Source organism: Zingiber officinale, chromosome 2A (assembly GCF_018446385.1).
Source record: "Zingiber officinale cultivar Zhangliang chromosome 2A, Zo_v1.1, whole genome shotgun sequence".
Taxonomy (NCBI): Eukaryota; Viridiplantae; Streptophyta; class Magnoliopsida; order Zingiberales; family Zingiberaceae; genus Zingiber; species Zingiber officinale.
In genome coordinates, this window is record NC_055988.1 from 104,456,301 (window position 1) to 104,478,103 (window position 21,803).

Below are 21,803 nucleotides of genomic sequence, written 5' to 3' on the forward strand. Positions count from 1 at the left end.
TTGTTTATTCTTTTTAGTCGTATATTATGCAATTGATGGAGTTTTAAAATTTTATTATTTATTTATTTATATCCATTTCGAAAGGATTAACTTTAAAAAGAAAAATAACAATGAGTTTGTCACTCGCCTCTTCTCTCGATCAGACCCGACGAGACAGCGCCCTGGACATGGACGGCGGCGATGCCACGTCGTCTGCCAGTCCCTCCTCGCCGCGGCCCTTCGGGGTCGGGGCGGACGGCGAGGAGAGACTCGCTTCTCGTGACGAAGGCTGCGATGCCCTGGCGAGCGCGATTGCTTCGACGCTGGGGGCTGTAATGAGGGACTTCGATTCCAGGGCAGAGAGCGCTGGACAGAGCCAGGACGAGCTCGTCCTCTCCCTAGATCGTCTCACGGGAGGTAGAATCTTATCTTGATACATCAATTCTGGAATCTAAGTTTGAAAATTAGTATACTTTGCGTGTTCGAGGGTTTTTGGTTTCTCATATTGACAAAGTAATTCGGAATCCTTTTCTTCTTCTTGTTTTTGTCACGATTTTTTGCGATATGATCTATGTCTTACTTGGGTCCCCCGCAAAAAGAGGCGAATTGAATTTGATAAAAGTAATTTTTAATGAGTTAGATGTTGGTCTCTATAGTATTTGATGTCTGTATCTTTTCTATATAATGAAATGTGTTCTATGAATTCCATTTTTTCTTTCAATTCGTACTTGAAAAAGTTAAAGTTCCCTGATGCAACAGAGTACTATTGGTACTTGTAATTATTTGATCTTGCAAGTTCTTATTTCTTGTATATACAATAAGCACGAAGCTGTTTCAAAATGCGCAGTTAAGATAACTCAAAACAAACTCATCAAAGATTCAGTTTCTACATCTTATACTAGTCATTGGGACTTGTGGGATCTTTCATCTGGATGCATTTGTGGGATTAAGTCCACATGGGTGGACTAAATCCAATTAAGTCCACATGAGTGGGCTTAATTTCCATAAGGTGGGCTTACACTTGATTAACACACAACTAATTGCCATAAGGAAATTAAACCCCAATCAAGTGATCTAATGCTTGCTTGGATATAAAAGGGTTTGGATTAAATAGATGTGGATTCAATGTGGAGATCCAATAACCCGGTTCATTAACATTAATGGGTTGTTATTTATGGATGAACTTTAAAGTGGATAGTTCCTATAGGATGAGTTTGGTATATAAGAGAAGATGCTCATGGATTAGGGCATGTTCTTGAGCTTCTTCATTGATCTCCTCTCTTCCCCATTGAGGAGGAATATGAATTGCCGCTGTCCACTCCTGTAGAAGATTATTCCACGCTTGCAGAATCTCCAGTGACAAGTAAGAAGCAATAGCTTTGCGATAGATTCAGGTCAGCTCTTCGTTAGCTATTGTTTTAGTTTCATTATTACTTTAGCTATTCAGAGCTAAGGATTAACTTATTAGTTTTTAAGGCGTGAGGATTATTTTTCAACTATTTGGCACATATACATCAATTTTTGCATTTGATTCCATACGAATGAGCGAAATTGATGTATATTTGTTGAATATAGCATAGATAGGTTAGGATTTAATCATAGTTGTTAAAAGTGCATGAAGCACTTGCTTAAGCACAAAGCATTGCGAGGCACAAAGCACTGCGAGACACAAGCCTTGCTCATCCGAGACCTTGGAAGCACACGCTTCGCGCAAAAATGCACCCTTGCGCTTTTGCGCGAAGCGCAACTAAGTTTCCCTTTTTTTTCTTTGTTTAAAGTCCTAATCAATACGTCGATTTGTGTTCACTGTCGGATTGTTTGCCTCTTGTGCCTCTCGAAGCATCTACTCGATCATCGGTAAGATTTTATGTTTTCGCATTTTCTTTGTCATTCGATTATTCTTTTTGCATTTTCTGGCATTGGCCCAGCGAAAGTGTCGCGGGACGCGTCTGGCGCTGCCAGGAGTGTCCTACGGCATTTCCGGGGCCGCCGAAAGCGTCACGGGTTGCCTCCGGTCGATAGCATCGCGGGACGCCTCCGGTCGGAAGCGTCACGGAAGACCTCCGCACGAGATGCGTCCTGATGCCCTCGGCATCACAGATTGATGCGGACGACGCATTGTGATGACTGTGGCTACCGGCTACAACGGTTTCTTTTTTTTTTCGGATTTATAATTAATTAATTAATTTAAACAACTCCTCACTTAAATGGGGATAATTCGAATAGACTTTTATAAATCCTAATTAAATTATTCCAATAAAATATATTAAAAAAATATCTTTAAAATTTTTTTTTATAAATTTTATTAATTCTAATTTTATATTTAAAACAATTTTTAAATAATATTATTAATTCTTTATATTCTGATTTCTGATAATTTAATATTTAAATTTAAAAAATCTAATAAATATTATTAATTCGTATAAATCATACTTTTATTCTAATAATTTATATTTAAAATTAAAAAAATCTGATAAATATTATTGTTTCTTATAAATCATAATTATATTATAATAATTTTTAAAAAATAATAAATTTTATTAATTAATTTATATTCTAATAATTTATATTTAAAATTTAAAAATCAAATAAATATTATTAATTCCTATAAATCATATTTATATTCTAATAATTTATATTTAAAATTTAAAAAATTCTAATAAATTTTATGAATTCATATAAATGCGATTTTTATTCATAATTTTAAATATGAAACTAACAAAATTCTAATAAATTTTGTTAATTCATATAAAACAAGATTTATATTCATAATTTTATATTTAACAATAATTTTTTTAATAAATTTTATTAATTCATATAAATCAAATTTATATTTTGTCATCCTGAGATTTTAGTGGTCTTAAATCTTAATGTCAAATACAACAAGTCCTTCAACTTGAAAGGATATTGCTTGGAGTTATGCAATATATTCGGATCCTAAAAATCCAAATATGGTTGTATCTTTTTGGTGGTAAAGTAACAAATGGCGGAATTTATCGACACAAGCTACATTTAGTTGGAGGCAATAATGCGAAAGTTTGTCCAAAATGTCTCGAGCATGTCAAAGAAGAAATTTGAGAGTTAATGCAAAAAAAAAGAGAGTAATTTGAAGAATCAAATGGATGAAATTCTTCATTTTGATAGTATTGATGATTTAAAAGATTTGGAAGAACATAAAGATGATCTTCAAACTAAAGTGAAAGGAAAACGGCCAAGCATTCATCTTACGGTTCAAGGCAAAAAGTGTAGACAAACTGGACCTATTAATCTTTATTTTATGAAAGATGTTGATGAAATTGTCAAACAAAAACGTGTAAAAACAAAGGACAATTCGATGAAAATAAAAAGAAGTTAAGGGATATTGAGAAATTTGCTAGATGGATGTATGATGCCGGTTTCAATGCCGTTAAATATGATTCTTTTGAGTCTTGTATTGAAGTTATTGGACAATTTGGATCGGGGATGAAGTCTCCATCATATCATGAAGTCAAGGTTAAGTATTTGAAAAAGGAGTTGACGAATACGAATTTGCTTCTTAAATTCGACGAAGAAGATCATGCTAAGTTTGGGTGCACAATCATGGCAGATGAGTGGACGAATAAAAAGGGTAGGATTCTTATAAATTTCTTGGTAAATGGTCCTAAAGGAAGCGTATTTCGTGAATCAGTTGATGCTTCAAAAGCTAATAAGATGTTTAAGTTACTTTCTAAATTTGTGTATTGCATTGGAGAAAAAAATATGGTTCAGGTTGTAACACATAATGCAAGTTGTAATGTTAGTGCAGGTAATATTTTAAATTTATGTTATTTTCAATTAAGAATTGGATCACATTTTTTAATTTCTTGACCAAATTTATTTTATTTTTTTAGGTCGTCTTTTGGAAAATTGATTTCCACACTTGTATTGGACTCCCTGTGCAACTCATTGTTTAAATTTGTTGCTCAAGGATATATTCAAAATTCCTTATCTCAGAAAATTATATGAACGAGCGTTGATGATAAATGGTTATATTTATAATAGACTACAAGTATTGACATGAAGAGAGAGTTTACTGGACAGAGATACATGGTAAGAATTGTAAAGACATATTTCGCAACCGTTTTTTTTGACTTTAGAGTGGTTTCGCGTACAACAAGTAAATCTGAGAAAAATCTTTACATCTGAAAAGTGGGCAAATAAGTCGATTTTATAAAGAGGTTGCAAGAAAGCGTATAGCAGAAGTGTTATTGATGTCTTCTTTTTTGAAAAATATGGCTTTTGCATTAAAAGTTGGTGGCCCATTGGTGAAAGTATTGCGGCTTGTCGCGTCCCAAGTAGTCTCTGTCAGAAGAAATTTCGGCAGCATCTCCCCTGTACGGGTGACAATATGAGACTTTTCTACATTGCCCTCAGGGCCACATATACCTCGGTCAACACGGCCAGAACAATAACAGTAACATACAACAAGCAATCCACGCAGTTTATATATTTTCAGCCTCTGGCTGACACAACCACGCAGTTTATTTAAAAACACCTACTCCACTACTCGAGGAAAACTTAAAACCTACGACAGAAAATCCAACACAGTGGAAGAACAAGTAGCAGTAGACCAAAACTCGATAAAAGTCTACGAGTACAGTTATACAGTACAAGTATATGAAAATATAAAAACAAGTAAACCAAATATCCAAAAATGGAAACTCGTCGCGACGCAAAGTGGTAGGGGACTAGCGACTGGAACCTCCTGACAGCATCAACCTGTAATGGTAATATCAACGGGGTGAGTCAACTCATCAGCGGATACCAAGTTGACATACATAGTAAATAATAACTAAAATAAATATGCGTACAGTCTCCTGAAGTAATGAAACAATGCAAAACTGAAGATAAGGGAGAAGCTGTATTCACCAGGACCTCCTCAGACTGGAAATAACATGTCCCTGTATGCATGTCAATCATATGCATCCATCCAATATGCAGCAAACAAAGTGCAGCAAACACAAGCAATAAATGCAAATATGCATATGATGCAAATGACATGTCCTGGTCACCCCTGATGCCAGTCAGCCATCTCACACACGATGGTGTGACTGAATGGGTAGGCCTGTGACAATTGTGCACTCTGCCGTCACTGCTCCTGATGTGTGACCGAGTGGACAGGTTGCTGTCGGAGTACACCTATCCTCCTATCCCAAATCATAAGTGGGGGAGCTCAATGCTTTTATCTCCCTGAGCCAGTCCAGAGGAGGGATCCTTGCCGGCTACCACGTTGCGTCACACTATCCATGAGCGGACCAACGGAGCCAAACAGAGTAAATCTGTCTGTCGGCTACCACGCTGCGTCACCACTACCCATGAGTGGACCAGCGGAGCCTAACAGAGCATAAATGCCACACATCTTGCCTGATATACCACTAACCCATGAGTGGTTGTGTGTGCAGATCCATGTAACTAGCGATGTGCTCAACAATAATGAAGCCGACTATCGCACAACATGCAATCATGCGAGATGGTGCATGACACTAAGCATACAAATCCTGACCATATCTACTTCCATAAAACATGTACCAAAAATAAATGGATCAAATAAACCAATCTAGGTACACATGTTAGATATGGTAAATGACTAGTCCGATATATCACATGACATGGTATGTCACTACCTATATAACATAAATAATAAACAGGTGCATGAATGCTAAACAGATAACAAACAAAACATGCTCGGAAACAAATAGTGACATACCTATGCAGATACAAATATAATTATTACTACTTGTTAAAATCTACTAAGTGTATCAATATGATATTATCTAAAAGATAAGTCAAGGTACTCGCCTCCAATGTAGATCGAGCTAATCAACCTCTATGTCGAAGTGCTCGTCCCGAATCCGAATCTTGTAAGAAATCGTACGGTTTAGCTAAGTTTTATTGTAAACAAAATAGCTAAACAAAAAATCCTTACTTACCTGAAACCCTAATTCATTCATTAACCTCAGTTAGCTTCCTAAACGAGTCTAATCCGAGCTTAGTTTAAATCTATTATTTAATCCCTAATTAAACCCTACTCATGAGTTAATTAGGGTTAGCTCCATTAGCCCTAACTATTCATAATCCAATCATACCTAATTCAAAACACAAACCTAAATTAACATTCCTTGCTAACCTATCAAACAATCATCTACAACAAGCATCAAAATTCCTACGCCTTACCTCAATTCACAGTCGTTGCGGAAACATGTTGCTGTTGGATGGAATTTCTGCCGGAACCAAGAAAGCCCACAGAACGCAATTCTAGATTCACAACCCTACTTGCCTCTGCCAACAACTTCCAAGAATACCTATACCTCAAATATTCCATTCGGAGTCAACCATTCATCACTTGAAACCAGTGAATTGACGAAATCCAAAAGAAAGAACATTACTCACCTTCAACCGAGACTTCAATCACAGCAAGGAAGGGAAAGTTCAATATGATCCAGTGACCGTGCTAGGGCACAGTGGCAATGATCAGCCGATGTGGAAGAGGGCTCGACTCCTTGTTCCTGTCCGAAGCCAACCCGAGCAGAGACGCGGCGACGAGAGACCAAATCCAAATCTAGGGCACGACTGGGATGCTCCGCTGGCTTCGTTTTGTGGCGTCGACATTGCTCCATGTGGGAATAAGGCGACCCTAGGGCGCTCTCGCTCGGTCGTGGCCTTCGACGTTTAGCGGAGAGGCGTCGGCACAAGGAGAACTTAGAGCACAGGGCAAGGGCCGGCGCGACAGAATCGCACGAAGAAGAGGATCTAGAGGGGAAGGGCAGCGGCGCTAAGGCAGAGGGTAGAGGCGAAGGAGAAGTGCCCGACTCCCCTTTGGCCACGGCTTTTGTTCACAGAGGGGAAGAAGAAGAAACGACGGGGTGCGGCGCCGTCCGTTTGAGGGAGGCGATTGGTTCGGCGTCGCGCAGAGGAGAGGAGGAAGGGATCGGGGAAGAAACGACGGAGGAAGAGAAAAGGGCTCGCGTCGGGGAAAAGGAGATAAAAGAAAAAGATAACAAAATTTTTCCTCGTTAAAATGGAGTAGCCTAAGCAGGCTTTCCCCGTGACCCAATATTTATCCCCGTAACCTAAGCTATACGGGCTCCGAAAAATTTCTAAAAATTCCAGAAAATTCCCTTATGGTTATTCGTCATTTTTCGGTATTTTACACGGCTGGTAGACGTTGAAAAAAAGTCTCCTATGAGTTATATTTATGAGTCAATGGATAGAGCTAAAGAAGCTATCTTTGCGTTATTTAATAATAAGGAAGAAAAATATCGTAGCATTTTTGAATTCATTGTCAAAAGATGGAATGTTCAACTCCATACCTTTGCACGTAGCCGGATATTTCTTGAATCCAAAGTGTTTTTACTCAAACCTTGCCATAGAAAATGATACAGAAGTGATGGAGGGCTTGTATTAGTGCATATCTAGATTGGTGAGGTGAGGATTTACAGGATAAGATCATGAATCAATTGAAAAAAATATAAGAAAGCAAGATTTTTTGGTTTGCCAATAGCTATCAGATAAATAACTTCAAAATTACCAGGTAAATTTATAAATAATATATTATGCATTATCAATATTCTAGTAATAAAGTTAATTTTATATGTCTTTGTGTTTCAAACCGATGGATGGTCTTCTAATGGTGCATTAACATCTGAAATACAAACCTTTGCAATGAAGATTTTGAACTTCACATGCTCTTCTTTAGGCCGTGAACGTAATTCGATTATTTTTAAACATGTAAGTTAGAATTTTATAATATATAAAAAATTTTATATTATAGACTTAACTAGATAGATTCTAAGAAAAGAAATAAATTGTCTAAACAACGATTCAATGATTTGGTATATATCAAGTATAATAGAACTTTGAGGAGAAGATATGACCTGCGAAATAAGATTGATCATATTACTTTGTCAGAGATAGATGATAGTAATGAATGGTTGTTGGGAAAATTGGATGATAGTGATAAAAGATAATGATTTTGTCTATGAAGGTGAAAATTTTCATTGGAGTGAGGTAGCACGAGCATCCGGGGTTGGTGACAGTGCATATGACTTTCGATCTTGAAATGCATCTTCTTTAAAAGGGGCATCCTCATCTGCATCAACAAAAAGAAAGTAATTTTCAGCTCTAACTAATCTTATAAATGAAGAAAAGATTAACATTGAAGACGAAATTGAAAAAGATACTGATGGATACAAATCAAGCGATTGAGCTGATGACGTAGGTTGGACAACGAAGATGAAGCAGATGATTATTTTGATATTTGATATTTCATCTATAGCATTTTCAAAGACTTTTGATTTATTTTTAGTTTTTTGAATAATCTATCACTTCATCAATGTCATTTAGATTTTCAAAGACTTTTAATAGATATATTAGTCCTTTTGTTTATTAGGTTTTTTTTTCCGTAAAGCGTGCGCTTCGCATTGCGCTTTAAGTCCCAAGACCCTTGAACATTTTTATATGCCTTGCGCTTTTGACAATTATGGATTTAACATATGAATCGAGGTTTTTGCATTATCTGCAAAAAACACAATTGGTGGCGTAGTTTTAGGGTTCTTTGGACTAAAAAATCGTAATAAAAAATTAGGTTTTTTAGTTACCAATCACTAATTGATTACCATATGGGTTCAATCGATTAAGATGCCTAAAATCACAAACAGAGAGTTCCCAAATCGACTGTGCTAATTGATTGGTGTTTAACAATCGATTAGTATGAGGGCTAATTGATTAGGATTGCTAGATCGTGACGAAGGTTCCCAAATCAATTGGTATTTACCAACCGATTAGCATGAGGGGCAATCAATTAGGATTGCTAAATCGCGACAGGGTTCCAAATCGATTGGTGTTCACCAATCGATTAGGCCAATCAATTACTTGAACCTAACATTCATCAATCGATTACCAATCGATTACGGAATTTGAGGATGCCCAGAGAGTTTCTGAATCGATTAGCTGATCGATTCACCAACCGATTGGGCAATCGATTACGATTATTGGTGTTGTTAGATCGATTCACCAATTGATTGGGCAATCAATTACGATTATTTGGGTTGTCCACAAAAAGTTACTAAATCGATCGACTGATCGATTGGTGTTCACCAATCAATTGAGCAATTGATTACAGTTCATTAAGTTATCCACAAAGGATTTTGAATCGATTAGCGTTCGCCAATCAATTAAAGTGGATGAACTGCAAACAGTGACCTTCGAAATCGATGAGGGGATCTATTACTGTGTACTAATCGATTGCCAATGTTGGGCAATCAATTATCGTGCATGTGAATCGATTTCCATCTATTCTTAATCGATTAAGAAGAGTGTCAATTGATTGATATCTGATACCAATCGATTGATAATTGAATTTAACTTAGTTTTCAACTGTTTTTTCAGGATTCTTCTTATCTTGCTACTTAGTCAAATCTATACTATCGCTAAAGCGAGAACTATTGGGGAGAATAGGAGTCTTAGCGTAGGGGGTTGTATGTCCATGCTAAGGGTGATTGACCCAAAGGAAAGTCATTTTTATGCCGGATATATGTTTGAGAAAGCTCACAAATTAAGTTAAACTTTTAAGTCATACGCATAGTGTGTCGGCCCAAAGGAAGGGACACTATGTAGTTGATTAGAAGCGTTGTGAGTAATAGTTGGAAACATAAGCTAACTAAGAAAGTTCATAAATAAAGTATCATGTACATAATGTGTCGACCCAAAGGAAGGCGAGTTATGTGACAGATGAAGGTAATTATAAGTTGTTTGGAGAGTACCAATAGCAAGTTACAATTAAGTCAAAATACTTAATGCAATGTTGCACTAGGTATCTCTATTAATGCTCATATGGTTGCATGTTTTGTTTGTTGCATTTTGTTTTGACATAACTATAAAGATACATGCCTTGATGTTAAATTGAGCTATGTTCCTTGCTTTTGTTTATATAGTATTCTCAATATCTGTTAATCTGAACATCCTTGTGCTTACTGGCACAAATTTTGGACAATGGAAAGAGCATATTATAGTTTTGTTGGGCTGTATGGATGTAGACTTTGCATTTAGGCATGATCGTCGAACACCTTTAACTAATGATTCCACCGTTGATCAAAAGATGATCTTTGACAAGTAGGAGCGATCAAATCATATGAGTTTGATGATCATAGGATGTCTATTTCAAAATTACTTAGGGGTTCAATTATTGAGAATGAGGATGCCAAAATCTTCCTTAAAGAATTAGTGGACCGATTTATCACAAATGAAAAGGTCAAGACTACTATACTTCTCACGAAGTTAGTGTCCATGTGGTACAACTGGAAGGGTAATATTAGGGGGTACATTATGGAGATGTCCAACTTGGTTATAAGTCTTAAGACACTAAAGTTAGACATGTATGAAAATGTCCTTGTGAATCTTATTAATCTCTTTGCCTATACAGTTCACTCTTTTTAAGATTAGCTATAATACTCAAAAGGAGAAATAAACACTAAATGAGCTCATAGCTCAGTGTGTAAGAAGAGAGATTGAGAGGTGACACATCTCATAGTGCTCACTATGTATCCTCATCTCAAACAAGAAGAAAAAAAGGTAATGGTAAGAGTGAGGGTAAACAACTTGCAATGACTGGAGCTTCAGGGCATAAAGTGCAAAAGCAACAAGATATGAACTCAACTTTGTTTATTTTGTAAAAAGAAAGACCATCTAAAGAAGGATTGTCCTAGATACGTCAACCGTGTCAAGAAAGTTATACTTCTCAATTTTGTCAGTTCAGAAGTACCTAATAACACTTGGTGGATAGATACTAGTGCAACTATTCACATAAGTGTAACTATATAGGGTTGCTTCAGGAGCCGAATGCCAATTGATGCTGAAAAATTTATCTATACAAGAACTGTTAAAAAGGCAAAAGTAGAGGCAATAGGTATCTTTAGAGTGTTTGGGGAACAATGTACTTTTGAATTTGGAAAATACATTTGTAGTGTCGTCTTTTAGGCGGAACTGAATTTCTATTTCATGTTTGGACAAATCTGGATATACTTGTTTATTTGGAAATAGAAAGTTTAGTATTTTTTAAAATTCTATCTTGTGTGGTACAAGTTCCTTGATTGACAAACTATTCAAATTAGACACTCTAACCTATACAGATAATATTGTGATGCATAGTATATGTGTGAAGCGTGGTGTAACAAATGATAATTCATCCATGTTGTGGCATAGTTGTTTAGGGCATATCTCTAAACAACGCCTAGAGAGGGTAATGTCACTAGGAATTCTCGATTCTCTCGATATGCCTGATTTTGAAATCTGCATTGAGTGTATCTAGGGAAAATGACTAACAAAAGTAATAAGAGTTTAAGCCGGAGTAATGGTGTCTTAGAGCTTATATATATAGATATATATTGACCGTTCCCTAAGGCTTCTTGGAATGGTTAAGTATACTTTATAAGCTTTATAGTTGACTATTCTCGATACAGATACTTGTACCTTATTCATAAGAAGTCGCAATCCTAAGACATGTTCAAAACCTTCAAAGCCGAAGTTGAAAATCAACTTGGTAAGAAGATTAAGGCCGTAAGATCATACCGTGGTGGTGAATGTTATAGTAGATCTGATTGATCAGATGAACGACGTCCTGGACCATTTGCGAATTACCTTACTGAGTGCCGTATCGTGGCGCAATACACTATGCTGGGAGCACCTCAAATGAATGGTGTAGCAGGGCGACGAAACTTGACCCTTAAGGACATAGGGAGAAGTATGATTGCATTTTCTTCTCTGCCAGAGTCCTTGTGAGGTAAGACACTTAAGATTGCAATTTACCTACTAACATAATTCTTAGTAAGGCGGTAACAAAAACCCCATACGAGTTGTGGAAAGGTAGAGCACTTAGTCTTATGCATCTATATGTCTGAGGTTGTCCAGTTGAAGCTAGGCCCTATAGACCCAACGAAAGAAAATTGAAATAAAAAATCGTTAGCTATCATTTTGTAGGATACTCTGAAAACTCAAGAGGTTTCAAGTTTTTCAACTCCTAAATCCTTTTATGGGACAGGAAATGTCAAATTTATTGTGGAAGGTGAGAGTGATAAAGTTAGGGAAATATCATTTGAGGAGAATATCGATGATCCTAATATGATAACTACTGATGTAGCTAATAGTGAAATGATTACCATTCCACATATAGTTGAAGTTGCACAACTGGTAGGGATAGTTAGACCACAATATGCCCACGTCACCTTCAATTCAATTGGAAGGTACGTCATCTTAAATTGAGATCTTCCCTTTTATGATTGAGAATGACTTCCAATCACCTTAAGATTAAGTACCACTGAGGAGATCCATTAGAGAAAGAAGATCCACAATGTCTCGTGATTATGTATATCTTCAAGAGCATGAGTTTGATATTGGGTTGGAAGATGATTCAACATCCTTCAAAGAGGTCAAACAATGCCCTCATCTAAAAAAAGAATCGAAACCATGAAGGAAGAGATGAAGTCTATGACGGATAACGACGTTTGGGAACTTGTCGAATTGTCTGAAGGTGTGAAATCTGTTGGTTGTAAATGTATATTTGAAACCAAACGGGATTCACATGGTAATGTCAAAAAGTATAAGGTATGTCTAGTCGTAAAAGGATTCACTCAAAATGAGGACATGGATTACAATGAGACTTTTTCGCCGATTTCGATAAAAGACTCCCTTAGGGTAATCATGACACTTGTTGCTCATTACGACCTAGAGTTAACACCAAATGGATATTAAGACTGCTTTTCTCAATGGAAACATTGAGGAAACTATATACATGGTGCAACTGGAGAACTTTGAGCCGAGAGATTCAAAGCGCCTAGTATGTAAACTAAGGAAGTCCATTTAATGGTTCAAAGTAGACATCTTGTCAATGGTACCAGAAATTTGATCAAATGATTTTTTCTTACTGTTTTAAGGAGAATCCAGTTGATCAGTGTTTGTATATCAACTTGGAGCAAGTTTATCATACTTGTTGTCTATGTGAATGATATATTGCTTGCAAGCAATGACAAGAGTCTGCTACTAGAAACTAAATCATTTCTATCGGTGAATTTGAAATGAAGGATCTTAGTAATGTATCTTTTGTCTTAGTAATGCATCTTTTGTCTTAGGCATACAGATTGTACTTGATCGTTCAAGGTACACACTTGGACTATCACAAAATGCCTATATAGAAAAGGTGCTCTTTCGGTATGACATGCAGAATTGTACTCCCAGCATTACTCCGGTGGCAAAATGTGATAGACTTAGCTTACATCAATGTCTACGTCATGAACTTGAGATTAAGGAAATGTAGCAATTCCCTTATGCATCTGCAGTAGGGAGTTTGATGTATGCTCAAGTATGCACGCGTTCGGATCTTGCATACATTGTGAGAATGTTGGGTAGATATTTGAATAACCTTGGACCAAAGTATTGGAAAGTTGTAAAGAGGATTATGCAGTAATTGCAAAGGACGAAGACTACATGCTCATATATCGGAGATCAGGTCATCTAGAGATCATTGGATATTCAGACTTTGATTTTACTGGATGTTTAGATAGCAGGAGGTACACCTTAGGTTATGTTTTCATGATGGTAGGAGGGGTTGCGTTATGAAAAAGCGTCAAACAAACGCTTATAACCACTTTCACTATGGAGACAGAGTTTATAGTCTGCTATGAAATTTCCAACTATGGGATATGGATATAGAACTTTATCACAAGTTTACATATCATTGGGGGTATTGACAGACCATTGGGATCAACTGTGATAATAAAGCTGTAGAATTGTATTCCAAGAATAATCGCAGTTCGTCGAAGTCTAAACACATCGACATAAGTTTTTGACAGTTAAAGAAAGAGTTCAGAATGGTCAAATAATGATAGAGCATATATGGGCAATTCTATGTTAGCGGATCCACTGACAGAGGGTTTGTCATCCAAGGTGTTTTATCAGCATATGCTGAACATGAGGGTTCTTCTTTTTGATGAAGTACTCATTATATAGGAATCTGTATTTTGTATGATGCTCTATATTCATAAACACATATTTTGGCTCATTGTACATACTGTAGTTTTTTTTATGTGTGTATGACTTTAACTTATTCTGACATATGAGTATCATCTTTATTGTTGTGGTTTTGTATTTAATTATTGTAAATATGATGTGGACTCCATTTGGAGTCATAAGGTTAAATTATGATTTATCATTGTGGTTTAGCATAAGGTTTTGATAAATATGATTTGGATCCCGTTTGGGTCATAAAGAGGACTTATTGAAAATGTACACTTATAGATCACATTTCGTGTCATTCTTGTACTACACATTCATATTTGATCTATGTCGTTAATGATTTTAGTACTATGATTACTATTGGGTCTTGTTACAGTTATAATAGGTGTGACTTCTTTAATCTAGTACTAATTGATTTAATGGATTAGATTGTTTAAGGGGTATTTAACCCATAAAGTTTGGCATGTTGAGCTCAACTAAGGGGCTGTGTGGTGTAAAAGGAATCAAGTATAGCCCAAGTAAGAGATTGTAGGATTAAGTCCACATAGGTGGGCTTAATCTCCATAAGGTGGGCTTACATTTGATTAACACACAAAAGTAATTCCCATTAAGGAAACTAAACCCCAATTAAATGATCTAATGCTTAATTGCATATAAAGGGGGTTTGGATTAAATAAATGTGGATCTAGATCTAATAACCCGATTCATTAACATTAATGGGTTGTTAATGATGGATGAGGTTTAAGGTGGATAGTCCTTATAGGATGGGCTTGATATACAAGAGAAGATGCTCATGGATTAGGGTATGTTTTTGAGCTTCTTCATTGACCTCCTCTTTTCCCCGTTGAGGAATACAGATTGCCGGTGTCCACTCTTGTAGAAGATTATTTCATACTTGTAGGATCTTCGATGACAAGTAAGAAGTAATAACCGTGCCATGGATTCAAGTTAGCTCTTTCTTAGTTATTGTTTCGGTTTCATTATTATTTTAGAGATTGATGATAGTTAGATTCTGTTGTAAATGTATCATTTAGTTTATTATTTATTATTGATTTTAGAGATTAATGATAGTTAGATTCTGTTGTAAATGTATCATTTAGTTTATTATTTATTATTGATGTATCATAATTCTTGCAGTATGCACCTGTATGATTTTCCTTTTTTCAGAATTGGACAAGCTACTAGAGGATGCACCATTACGATTCATTATGCAGTATGCTATGAGAATCTCCACCATACGGAAGAGAGTTTCAGCATTGAACTTTACTTTGAAGACAATTCAGAGGCGAATTGATAATATGGACCAGTTTCTTTCTATGGGCATACCTACAAGTATTGATTGACTGATTGAGCTTATCATTATCTTCTGGACTAGGAGTCCATTCACTCCATAATAGTCTTCTATTTTTCTTTATTGTCAGTTTGATTCCTACAAGTTTTATTTTTCAGGCAATCACCAACCAACAGAACAGCCACATCATTAATAACTTTGTAATCCAGGTACTTCAATTATTTTTGGCCGGTACTCTTAGTATTGGGTTTTTCAGTTCTTTGGTGTTGTTTTTCCAGTTCTGGTTATATATGGTGCAAATTTTGCTATGTAAATACCATATGAATAGCATTGATTATTAAAAGCACAAAGATTATATAATCTGATTATTTGAGCTGGAAATGTCAGTTTTAAGTTCCTGGTTTTGTGATGCAAAATGTTGTAGTCAGACCAACTACATTTATTTTGAACTTTATTGTTTGTTTCTCAATGTCAAAGAAAATAGATTATGTTTTGCAATTTGTATTACAATGATTATACAAAAAGATTATGGTTGAGATCTCGCACCGTCGAAGCACATTGTTCCTATAAATGATCAATATTCAATATTTATCAGTTGACGCCTATGAAAATTGTCATGCTGACAATCTGCATAAGCCTCGATCGACTATATAACCTTATGCTTAGGGATATATCTTTCTTCTTTTTATTTTCTTCTACTTTGCCAATTTGCCACTGATATCATACATCGGCACTTCATAAGAATTTTAATTTTGTCAAATTACCTATTTGATTTTTGTGAGAATAGCTTTTAGCTTCTTGTTTTTGGCTTCCTTAGATGAGCATTATCTAGTTTGATGAACTGCTTCGTTTGGTCCTCGACTATTCAGTCAAAACATTTATAGATCCTTGTTGCTAAAAACTGGTATATGGCTAAATTGACTGGATCTAGTTAGGGTTATAAATGAGTTGAGTTGAACTTTAGGATGTTCAAATTTGTTTGATAAAATAATTGATCAAATCGAATTTAAAATGAATTAAATTTTTGAAATGATTATTTAAGTCTGGCTTGATTTATTTTTTATAAGTTTGAATTTGTTTGAAACTTAGCTTGAGTTTGATTCGTTTAGATGTTATTAAACTTTTAATCCAAACTTAGCCCATTGATTGACCCAATAGACATGCAAGGTGTGACCTTATGCTAACATGCATTGAGCAGCTAGTTAGATTGATCATTCTTGTTAAATAATTTAAATAGATTGGATTAAAATTTTATCAACTCAAATCTTTCGAGGACTGATGCACTTAGGCTCATGCGGTTTAGTCTTCAATGGACATGGATTGATCTACATATTGAAAAATATATATAAATTCAATTTTATATCAATTTATTATTATTTTTTATTATAAATTTGTATAATACTTTCTATCAAGCGTACTATTTATGTCTTTATTTTTAAAATACTTAATCATGAATACATTTAATTGATAAAATATTAAAAAAAACGTTAAAAATATAAAATTTTTTAATGGACTTACAGTTGACACATCTAACTTGCAATTCGTCTTACATTGGATTGAAATGTTTTTCAATCCCCTAAAGTAACGAATCAGTGTCCCCTCCTGCTAAATGGTCGCCCGTCACGGATTAGACCGTTTGACCGTTTTGCAGATGCGAATTGATAAAGAGAGAACGCACGTTATCAAGCAAAAAACGGTGACACTGGCACGAATGTTAAAGCACTCCATGGATTTCAGGCCCAAAAATGGCCTTCTGGATATAGAGGAGGAATTAATGGGCGGAGAGAGAGAGAGAGAGAGAGAGAGAGAGAGAGAGGGGGAGGGGGTATGGATCCTCGCAAGCATTCACCACCTTATTATTCGAAGATCTCGAGCCCTGAGGGCTTCCGGCTCTTGTTCCTCTTCCCAACGCCGCTGGTTGGCTTGGCCGCTGCATTGGCCTTGTCCTTCTTCTGCGGCGAGAAGAGCTGGCCGGCGAAGCCGAAGACCGGACCGGTCTTCGCGAGCGAGCAGACCGGAACGTTGAGGACCGGAGTGACCCGGACGACGTTGGACGAGTAGGACCGTTGCATCCCCTGCAACCGCAGCCGTGGCCCACCGGTGAAACTTCCGGGAGTGCTCGAGCTCCGCTCCAACCCGTGGAAGACCACTTTCCCCGACGGGTTCATTCGCGGGCTGTCCACGGGCAGGGTGATCCCGGTCCCCGTCGTCGCTGGCGCCACCGCTGTATCCGAAGACCCAGCGCGCCTGATCCGCCCACGAAAGGGCGGCTCTGCCGTGGCTGGAAGTGGCCGGACCAGCCTGAGCATCGCCATGTGGTGGCGGGGCTTCTCGGCGTCGAGGGATAGACGAGGGAGGCCCTCGTGGTCGCGGCCTGCGGCAGAGGACGAAGAGAGGGACAGCCGGGAAGAAGAGACCGAGACCGATTCGGAGTCCGATTCACGAAGAAGGGGCAAGCTCATCACCGGGTCGAGAACAGACGACGATTTAGGGTTCCGGTGAAAGAAATGCTTCCGCGACCCGATGGAAGAAGCAGCGGCTGAGGCATTCTCGTGCCCGAGCTTCGATCCGGCGGCCCTCTTGAGACGGAGTAGCTCACGCCACCGGATCGCACAGCTCGGCGCACGGGGAGAGAACAGATACTGGTCCGATCCAAGGTCCTCTGTTCTCCACCGCGCCTTGGGCTGCTCCGATGAGTGGATCTCGCCAGCACATTCCGCCACTCCGCGCGCAGCCGGCGCCAGGTTCAGCGGCACGAGCTTCCCGTCCACAAAAAGCTCGTCGGCGTGCAGCATTGCGACGGGATCGCGGAGCCGGAACTCGAAGTCGCCGCCGCTAGTATCCTTTTCATCGGCTCTCTCCCTGGACGGCTCGAGGGAGTTCTCGAGGGAGAGGTGGAAGAACGCAGGAAAAACCGGCGAGCGGGCGACGTCGGTGACCATGGCGGTGGCGGTCATCTGCACATCAATCGAGCACGACGAGTCCGTGAGTGCGAGGCACTTGAAGCGCTAGAAGCCGACATCGGATGGGACGGGTTTTTATAGACCGGTCCACCCCAGGCTCCGGACGAACCCAACCGCGACACGCACGCGATCCTACGTCGCTCGCGACCATCGTGTTTCCCGTCAGCACTATCGCTACCCATACTTACTGTACCCGTACCTCCACACGTCACCACTGGAAGTCCTGCAGCAGGCCCCACCCGTCGCGCCCCGCGCTGGCGTGCCGGTAGACGTAAGTGGCAGCCTCTTAACGTCACCGTTCTCGTGACGGTCGCATCGGTAGGTGTCGCGGTCCGCCGGGCAGTTGTTTTTGGCCGGGCATCGGGTCTCCACTCTGACCCCTACCTCGAGGCAGATGCCATGCGTCCGAGCACGTGACGAATCGACGGCTGCGAGCGCTCCAAGCTCCTTGCCGGTCCATCAGTTTTTTATATGTGTCAGACCGTCCCGAATGAAATGACATAAACGCCCTCGGCAGAGAGCGTAATTTCGCGATCAGACGATTATACATGATGAAATTTGTTAGGGAAGGCGTGTCCGCACAAGTATCCTTTGTTTGTTAATGACAATTATATTAAAAAGCCTTCTCCTTGTCCAATCGCCTTAATTATGTCCTAATTGTCTCTTTAATCCGGGACAATAAATTAGGAGCACGGGATCACCACGTTCCTTCCAAGTAAACGCCAAACCGAAGTCCACTCATGGCGAACATGGAATTTGCCACGACAAAGCCCAAAAAAGGGTAGAAAAAGATTCGGCAAAGATTTTTGATGGCCGGACAGGATCTAGCCGTGGCATGAGATCCAGTGCTAGATCTCATGCTTGTTTTTCGATCGTAATTGTTTCGAAATAATCAGGAAGTTAAAATATTGCAACTGTTTGCCAATGGATGCTCGAAATATATGCAACTGTTTGGTCTGGGGAAATCAACAGTTTTGTTGTCAGGATCAAAATATGAATTCAGCGATAGAATTTCTGACACGCAGAAAAAGATTGCTGATTATTTTCAGCAAAAAAGTAATCATTCGATCGAATTTTGGCACTTGGCCACCTTCCAAAAGGCCTTTTGGCATCGAGGACTCTGATGGATCCTTTTCCTTCAAGATCTGAGCTGGAGTACTGGACTGGACTGGACCCTTTGCGCTGCTCTGGCTCGCCTCTTACCATCCCACATGGCTCCTCGCCGAGACTTTCGCAGTCGAAAAGTGTTATGGACCCGTGTCGGCGGCCGGACCAATCACGTTCAGCAGTGTTGGAACAGTATAGAATCTTTGCGGACAGTAATTCTTTTGTTTGATGTCTCTTTTCTACATCTATTTATGATCCGGAGATCCATAGTTGAACATCAAGTGAGTTATTGATATTCCAAGGGCAAGACCTCTCCTTCAACCACCCACTTCGCTATTTGGCCCTAAACCTAAACCCTATGCCACCAACACAGAGAACCCAATTCTGGTGGTGTTGCTCGATTTATTGGGGCCTAGTCATCTCAACGATGAATCGACCATTAGATATATAAGTATCCCAGGTTAATTTTGATATAATTGAGTTAAATTAGATTTTATATTTTTTTATACCTTGTGTCTAAATGTACATGGACTTAGTGTTAGTACGGTTAGTACCAAATGGTCAAACTCAAGTTTGATAAATAACAAATGAATTAAAGTTAGTTGTTATGTTTATCTAACCTCTTTAACGAGTATGCAGGAATTGACGAGTTTAGAGGACCTGATACCAGGTTAAAATCCAGATGTACAATTCTGGCAAGAAGTCTAACTAGGTCCGCGGGACCTAAAAGTTGGCTGAAGTGTAGCCGGGATGTTCGATTCCAAACGATTGGCTAAAGTTCGGATGTGCGATTCCAATAGGAAGACCTGGTGGGTCAAGAGAAGTCAAGAGACTATAAATGGTAAGTGAGGTAAGCAACTGAAGGACAGATCCAGTGAGGGCGCGTTCCCGATTGAGGGAACAGTAGACGTCAGTCTGACCTAGGGTTTCAGCGAAACTCAAATTTAGGACCAGACAGTCTGGAAACTGTCAAATATTTTATTACTACTCTTTTTTTCTGTATTATTACTTGTTGTGCTAACCTTGTGAGGAGAAAATCATGTGGTTGAAAAAGGGCCCTAGGCGCTTGGACATAATCCTAGCGCCCCGAAGGTTCGGGCATCCGAAATTAGTCTAGGTGCTCAGAAAGGGGCTGAACAGGTAATCAGTCGGGCTAAGATGGCGTATGTTGATTAGCCAGCATATGTCACATTCCAGGCGCCCGGACCGGTCCAAGCATTTAGAATTCGCTAGATTTTTCATGGATAGAGCTTCATTGATCGAGGTACGTCCACATTAGCGATCCAGATATCCGGGGGTGGTCTAGGCACCCGGAGTTGACTATAAAACAAGCTTTGAACAATAACATCAGAATGTCACTTGGTCTGACTTTCGTACTCGTGCATTACTTCGAGAAGACTCCGACGATACCAAAAGGTTACTCCAACAACCAACGCTCAAGCAACTACTTTTTCTGTTGTTGGTATTTTTATTTAACAGTGCTTGTACTTAAATTTTGTAAACATTTTCAAATTGATAGTGATTGTCCAGTGAAAACACTTCACGAGTGCGGGCCTTCGAGTAGGAGTCATCCAAAACTCTGAATCAAGTAAAAAAGACTTGTGTTAGCGATTGTTTGTGTGTTTTTGTTTCTTTCTTTTCCGTTGCATTGTTTTAACTCATTACAAATGCTATTCACCCCCTCTAGCATCTTTACAATCCTACACTTAGGAGTACAAGAATTCGAGTAGAAGATGCAGCGAGCGAGAAGTATGACACAGGAAGTGAGTTAACGGGTTCGGTGTATCTAAGAGACGAGTGTTGGAACCCCAAGGTTGTTTTGGTGTGATCAACAAGTTAAGTTAGGTCCTGCGTTGTTTCTAACCTTGTGTCTAAGTGTGCAGGAGCTTAGGAGCACAGGTACTCGAGCGGAAGATGCAGCTAGTGAGAAGGACAGCACGCTGTGCATCCGGGGGACGAGATGCTGCGGAAGAGTACACCGGCGGACGAGAAGGAAGTGCGCGCGGTGGTTCCGAGGTATGAAAGCCGGAGCGGAAGATTGCTCGGGGAGCAAGAGACGCAACTAGCGCGAAGGTCGGCACGGGGTGCGACCGAGGGACGAAGTCTGTGGATGAGTACGCTGGTGGAAGAGAAGGGACACGCGGCAATTCTGAGGGACGAGAAGCCGGAGGGAAGCACGCTCGAGAAGACTGGAAGATGGGTTCGGGTGAGCCCTATTCCGGATGTCAGAGATCACCCAAGTAAGCGGAGCCGGAGCAGAAAGACCCGGACCAGAGGCGAGCTGAACCGGAGAAGAGAGCACGGACCAAAAGTCAACAGGGTTGACTTTTGACTCCGGGGCGCCCGGAATTGACTTTTTCACAGGATCGAGCTTTGACTCGATCCAACTGTTGGGGGATAAATTTTATCCCCCACAGGGCGCCCGGAACCCTTCCAAGCGT

General features: G+C 39.1%; 2 protein-coding genes across 2 annotated transcripts; one reads left to right on the plus strand and one right to left on the minus strand.

Moving 5' to 3' along the window:
- Positions 1-94: 94 nt before the first annotated feature.
- LOC122041821 lies at positions 95-15,665 on the plus strand. The gene is made up of 3 exons (XM_042601646.1): positions 95-396; positions 15,169-15,333; positions 15,451-15,665. Exons 1-3 carry the CDS (start codon positions 111-113, stop codon positions 15,483-15,485), a joined length of 486 nt encoding a protein of 161 aa, XP_042457580.1. The 5' UTR covers positions 95-110; the 3' UTR covers positions 15,486-15,665.
- A 1,483-nt stretch (positions 15,666-17,148) lies between these two features.
- On the minus strand, positions 17,149-18,249 carry LOC122043865. Its single transcript, XM_042604433.1, has one exon. The coding sequence runs from the start codon at positions 18,247-18,249 to the stop codon at positions 17,149-17,151; it is 1,101 nt and encodes a 366-aa protein (XP_042460367.1).
- Between the last annotated feature and the right edge of the window lie 3,554 nt (positions 18,250-21,803).